The 7,088-nt window shown below is 32.7% G+C and overlaps 1 protein-coding gene across 1 annotated transcript; it reads left to right on the top strand.

Moving 5' to 3' along the window:
* The first annotated feature begins 73 nt into the window (after positions 1–73).
* LOC117717928 (olfactory receptor 5AC1-like) lies at positions 74–5,580 on the top strand. Its single transcript, XM_076911190.1, has 3 exons — positions 74–127; positions 1,186–1,272; positions 3,016–5,580. The coding sequence occupies exon 3, from the start codon at positions 3,034–3,036 to the stop codon at positions 3,958–3,960; it is 927 nt and encodes a 308-aa protein (XP_076767305.1). The 5' UTR covers positions 74–127; positions 1,186–1,272; positions 3,016–3,033; the 3' UTR covers positions 3,961–5,580.
* The last annotated feature ends 1,508 nt before the right edge of the window (positions 5,581–7,088 follow it).

A 7,088-nucleotide genomic window follows, 5' to 3' on the forward strand; every position in this document is an offset into this window, starting at 1 on the left:
TGGTTTGGAAACTTGAGGGAATTTGAAGATGATTTAAAGGATCTGTTTGCAATGGGAGAAAAGATGCTAAATCTTTTCACTTTGGAGTTTCTAGGGGGAACCTGGTTCACAGATAATATATATATCTGTATGTATATTTTATACAAGTTCCAGAAAATGGGTACATTTCCAGTTTCCCAGTGTTTTACAGAAATTGGATGAGAAAGAAGATTTTCAGATTATTGATTGTTTACCTTTATAATTTGTACATGTACAAAATAATTGTCATAAATTAAAATGTCATAGATTTTGTAAAAATCTCCAACTGCAAAGGGGACAGGACAGAGATAGACAAATGACAGTCTGAAAATAAGTATTTCAGTTGGAGTTTACCACATCAGTAACACCATTATTGAGATGGTGTCCACTGATTTGCAAAACAACAGCAAAAATTGAGTAATGATATGAAAATTCAAGGTATTTAGAGAAGATTTTATAGTGTGAAATGTTTTCTTAATTAAGACATAGTTATCTTGCAAATCTCACTTATTTGTAATTTTTCTGAATGATAAATTCTGTCTTATGACATTTTTAGTTGAGAGACATAAAATTTCTTCAAATTTATAGAATCATGAGAATGGAACTAAAGGTACAGAAATCAGCTTCCACAGACTCCATAAGTCTCCTAGTGTATTATGTAACTATTAAGTTATGTAATTATTATTGCATTATTTAACTATTAAGTTAAAGGTTATTAATTCTCAGCTCAACTACACATTGTAATATCTGAAGTCACCTGGAATAGTTATATCTGGTTAAATATCTTAGTGATCTGAATTTGTACTATATATTTTTCCCATGAAATGTTTACAACTCTGTACTTAAAAGTAAAAATTCTCAAAAGTTTTGTTATTTATTTTTTGTTAGATAAAATAGCAGCTCAAAATCATTCCTTATGCTGATAATCAATTCCAAGAAGTAAACTTCTATTTATTTTAAAATTACATAAAAGAAAATTTCTATATTTTTTAGCACACATAAATATTTTGATATTTGAAAATATAACAATCTTTTTACTTTTATTTATTCATTTTATTTAAAAATTTTTGTAAAAAAATTTTGAAGTTCTTTCAGAAACTCCAAAATGTCAAAAATATCCTCTTATTCATACAATTTTTTAAAATATAAATTTTATATTTTAAACAGATTCACACAGAGGAAATCTTGATAATGTTATTAAAATTGAAAGATATCTAAAACCTTTCTTCGTGATCCCTATACATATAATTATAGGTAAGTTTGGAGTATTATGAAATGTATTCCCAATGCTGAAAGCTTTCTTACCTATAAAATCTAAAGGACTATGGCAATTTCCCTGAAGATTATTTCTCTATTTTATTTTACTTAATTTAATATGCAAAAACTTAAATTATATTTCTTAATTTTTACATTATAAAATATTTCCTGCTACATATGTAGCAGAAAACTGCCTCGTCTAGACTCCGTGGGAGGGAAGGCGCTTGGTCCTGTGGAGGCTTGATGCTCAAGAGAAGGGAGATGTTAGAGGGATGACGTGAGAGTGGATGGGTGGGTTGGTAAGCATCCTCATAGAGGCTAAGGAGAAGAGGGATAGAGTGGGGTGCTTATGGAGGCGGGACTGGGAATGGAGACAACATTTGAAAGGTAAATAAAATGACTTTAAAAACAGACAGCACCAGGACTTTGCTGTTCTCAAGTCTTACTAACATGTTCCAGGCAATTCTTCACCTAATCCTTAAAATATTCACATTGAGTGTCATGCACACATAGGTATAATTTTGAGTACAATTGTCATTTATATGAGTGGGTTCTTATGAAATTCTAGTTAACTTATCCTTCTCTTTCTCACCTTTTCCCTATATCCAAGCCTCTACTTCCGTACCATAAAAATAGGAATTATTAATTTACTGTATTGTATCCATATTTTTTAGATTCAGAGGATATTTTTAAAAATTGTAGCTTATTTGGCTGCAGTATGATCATAGTTATTTTAATTTCTGTATATGTGGGTCCTCTGAAAGAGTCCACATTGTGGTAATTCTCAATACACTTGATAATAATTCTTTTTTGTGACTGATTTTTTTTTAAATACATGATGACATACCTATTTGTTTCTATTCATTGCACCTTGACAAGAAATGAATTGCATACACTTTGTGTATCTGTTTTCATCTAGCATTGATTTTGTTTTAGAGTATAACTAAAAGAATTGTAGATTGACAATAAATATATGGAATTCAAATAAATTGAATTGTCTAAAGTTGCTTTCCCAAAGGCAGTTGCAATTAGTATTCTACAAGTAATACAGAAAAGCATCAGTTTCCTCACCTTAGTCATTAGGGAGAACTTTGATACATTTTAATTTATGCTACTCACATACATGAGTTGGGTGTGTGTGTGTGTGTGTGTGTGTGTGTGTGTGTGTGTGTGTGTGTGTTTGTGTGTGTGTGTGTGTTGTGTTTTTTATTTTCATCTAGGTATATGCAGTCTGTATTGTAAGAATTTATTCCTATGTATTTCCAGATGACAGCATAACCTACCACATCAATTACCACTTCCTACAGTATAAAAACATGTATTTGCTTTTTTAAATTCCCTTTATTTAGAATCTGAGATGTATTCTATGCCTAATCTACTTCTTTCTTATACAGTGTCTTAGTATCTCAATTATTGAATCTTTAAACAACAATTCAATATCAGTTAAGATACATTCAACTAATCTTACTGTTTATACTGTTGGTATACCAATCTTATTTGTTCACATGAGCTTTAACAAGTTACTCAGTTCTAAACAATGCAAACACATATTGCATTTGTAAGATGTAGAAGGAGTTCCACAAAATTTACATATTACTTTAGTGTATTATTGTTTAGGGTAGACAAATACCAAAATTTTAAAAATCTGGCATGAGAAACATCAATTGGGGATAGTGACAACAATAGCAACAAGTTTATAATTTTTCTGGAACTCTGTCTTTCCTGATTCTTTCATTTTAGTGATTGTCCAGCTCAGACATGGTAGAAGAAAACCACACTCTGGTCACTGAGTTTATCCTCGTGGGACCCACAGAGCATCCCATGTTAAAGGCTGCCCTTTTCCTACTGTTCCTTCTCATCTACCTCATCACCATGGTGGGAAATCTCGGACTGATTGCTCTCATCTGGAAGGACTCTCACCTCCACACCCCCATGTACCTATTCCTCAGCAGCTTGGCCTTTGCTGACTCATGGACTACATCCTCTGTGACTCCCAAAATGCTTCTCAACTTTTTATCTAAAAATCATGAGATATCTCTGATTGAGTGCTTTGCTCAATTTTATTTTATGGGTTCCAGTGCAACCACAGAATGCTTTCTCCTATCTGTGATGGCCTATGACCGCTATGTGGCCATATGTAACCCCTTGCTTTATCCAGTGTTGATGTCTAATAGACTCTGTATTCAGTTTATAGCTGTGACATACTTACTTGGTGTTCTGCACTTGGCAATTCATGTGGGTTTGTTACTTAGACTGACTTTCTGCAGATCCAACATTATACAATATTACTATTGTGAAATTTTACAACTTTTCAACATTTCTTGCACTGATCCAACAATCAACGTGTTTGTGCTTTTAATCTTTTCAATTTCTATACAAGCCTTCACCTTTGTAACCATCTTGGTTTCGTACATCCGTGTCCTCTTTGCCATCCTGAGAAAGAAGTCTGAAAAGGGCAGAAGCAAAGCCTTCTCCACATGCAGTGCCCACCTGCTTTCTGTCTGTTTGTTCTACGGAACTCTTTTTCTCATTTATGTTTGTCCTGGCTCTGGGCCTGTGGGAGACAAAGAGAAAATGCTTTCTTTATTTTATACAGTAATAATTCCCCTGCTCAACCCATTTGTTTACAGTCTGAGGAACAAAGAGGTTATAGGTGCTTTTAGAAGAATAATGAAGAATAACTGATCATTGTACAATTTTTTAGACATGTCTCCCTCATAATTATATAAAAAATAAGACAAAAACATTAACAGAAAAAATAGGTCCTAAGGAATGATTACAACTCTGCCATTTTACTGGAGGCTCATTACCCTCTTCAGGGGACATCCAACTTTGAATTTTATGTCTGATGCCCTAGTGATTCCTTTCATATGGGTTTGGTGAAGTTTTGGTAGCACAGTTCACAAACACCTTGTCCAGAAACAATATTCTCTATTTTATTGGAAGATTTAGCTTTCAAATGAATTATGTCCATTGGCTTTTCAAATTTACAGATGTGAATTTGGTACTTTCTTATGCCATCTTGCTACATACTTGCTGAAACCTGACTCTTATCATTACTAACAAATACAGTCAGCCATGTGCAGGAGTGAATAGTTTACCCCTGAGGATCTAGAAGTAAACAAAGATTTTGACCCTTTAGCTCACCAAACAACATTGATAGACTGATAAAAAATAGAACTCTGTTTCATGGTGGAATGCATTCCTGAGAAGAGATGTACTGTTGAATAATGGTGAAAAAGAAAAAGAAAATTAAATCATAAAAATGGTATTGATAGAAGAAAAATTGAGTAACCATAATTTAAAATTTTCAGCAACAAAATTTGCCATATCTTTTTATTTAGAGCCCAGAATGCTATTTTTATCAAGGATTCTGTATATATATATTCAATAACTTTTAAAATTTATTGCAGTCAAAAGTAATTCCATAGAGCTGCCTGGCAATGATATTACTGTCTCTATCAGTTTTAGTAAGAGTTGGAAAGTGAAATGTATGAGATCATCAGAGACTTGGCACCTAAAATTGTAGAACTGAGAAGCTGTGCCAATGAATTCGCAGCTCTTGACAGATAATTATTATGTTTCCAAACTAGATATAAATTAACTGATAATACAGTATGATAATTGTATATTTTAGTTTATCTGAGTGTTATTTTATAGAAATCTATAATTCATTCTTTAAAACCACCCAATTAAATTCTTCCAGTAAACTTATTTGTGGAAAATAATCTTAACAAAAGATTAAGTTTTTAAATAGTTAACAGATTGTTTTATTCTACTACTTGGAAACAGCTTACTATTGCCATGTCAGTGGTTCCAACAAAGCTGAATGCTTCCTATAAAAATGTAGCTCTATGATATCTTTTAAGGACATAGGTATATAATGTTTTTTTATAACTTTACCCAGTTGAATATGCATATTATTGGAAAAAGTCTCCGTGTGCATCTCACCCTAAAATAAACAGCCATATTTTCTCTGTGACAAAAGTTCCTCTAAAATCATCCCACAGAACTAATTTTTTTCTTCTTAGTTATTTGTAGCAGGGCATGGCAGCACATGTTTTTAATCTTGTCACTAAGGAGGCAGAGAGGACAGATCTCTGAGGTCAAGGCCAGACTCATCTACAGAGAATTCGAGGCCAGTCAGAGCTACACAGAGAAACTATGTCTTAAAAAAGCAAAAACAAACAAGCAAACAAAAAACCCAACTAAACAAGAAAATCAAAACAAAACCAAAAATATTTGTATTTTCTTTTTGCAAACATTATAATTTGTTTTCCTACTTAAAAAAATCCTTTCTCTAAAGTGTACTGTTGATGTGTTAGAGTTGTCCTCAATGCATTTTTCATAATTTATATATAAAATACATGTTTTGTTTTCTCTATATGATCTATAAAATATTTTAGTCCAAATTCTCATTTGAAAATCTATGTTATTAAAATGTCTTATTCTAGCTCTAGATTCATACAAATGTGCTCAGTTGTTAAGAGCACTTATTGCTCTTGCAGAAGACCCAAGCTCAGTTCTCAGCATCCACTTTACAGCTCACATCTTAGAACTCCTGTTTCTAGGAGATCACATGCCATATTCAGACTCACATCAGCACCAAAACTCCCATGTGGGGCAAATATATACATGTAGGTGAACACTCATATACACACAAATAATAGTTCTTTTAAAATTTACAAATATTATATAATTACATCAAAATTCTTTTAACAAAAATACTTATATCATATTACTTCAAAGAAAAAACTTAATCATTCACCTGTATAATCTTGGCTTAACTTGTGGTTGGGACTCTTTGGTATGGCAAATTGAGGGACTTATCAATGAAAATTCATTGAAAATTCAAGCCCTGCTATAGACAGTATAGACACAAGAGCTAAAAGAGCATTCAATGAATTAATTGTTCTGTAGTTTATTGTAAACAAACTGGAGAACTACAACATAAATGAGACAAGTTCTCTAGGATGGTCCTTTGAAAACTGAAAAATAACCATTTCAGAAATATAATATCACGTATGTCCTTTTGTAGTCTCACACGTGGTAAATGGGTAAGAGATGGCTGTCAGTTTAACTTTAAATTTATTTTTGAGAGTTTCATACTTGAGTAATATATTTACATCATTTCTGCCCTTAACTTTCTCCCCATCCAACCCCTCCTTACAGTGAAAAGGAGGTTTCCTATGCCTGTCAGATATTCTATGGGACCATTCAAGACATCCACTTAAATTGAATTACACTCCATTTAATTAAAGTCCATGGCTTTCTCAAATATCCCAAGGATTACTTATCTCTCCTTTCTCCCCCTATCTCTGTATGAACTTCCGACTTCTCTCCATAGTTAGAATTCCCACCCTAGTATTTCCTATTTTTCCTTTCATAAAGCCTATGTTTTATTTCCTCCTATTACTCTAGAATTCTTCTTATCTCCATCTTTCTCATGTTCTCTCTCTACCTTCCTGGCTTCTGCAGTAATCAGGTTGTATATTCAAGTCTAAAGCCTCCAAGCTAAGATCCACAAAGAGAGAAAATGTAGCATTCATATTTTTGGTCCTGTGTTGCCTCAGTCATTATAATATATTCCAGTTTCATTACTTTTTCCAGTAAATTTTCATGATCCCAATGTTCTCTGCAGCTGAATAGAATTCCATTTTGGTATAACCATCTTATTTTAATTATCCATTCAACACTTGAAAGACTTCAATTCAAGTAGAAGGATATCGGTCTCCTTTTGGCTTTGCTGGTGTGAACCAATCAATCTTTGTATCAACAGGGCTTTTCCTTAGACATGATGCTTGAAAGGTTTT

This window comes from Arvicanthis niloticus, chromosome 12, assembly GCF_011762505.2.
Source record: "Arvicanthis niloticus isolate mArvNil1 chromosome 12, mArvNil1.pat.X, whole genome shotgun sequence".
NCBI classification, from domain to species: Eukaryota; Metazoa; Chordata; class Mammalia; order Rodentia; family Muridae; genus Arvicanthis; species Arvicanthis niloticus.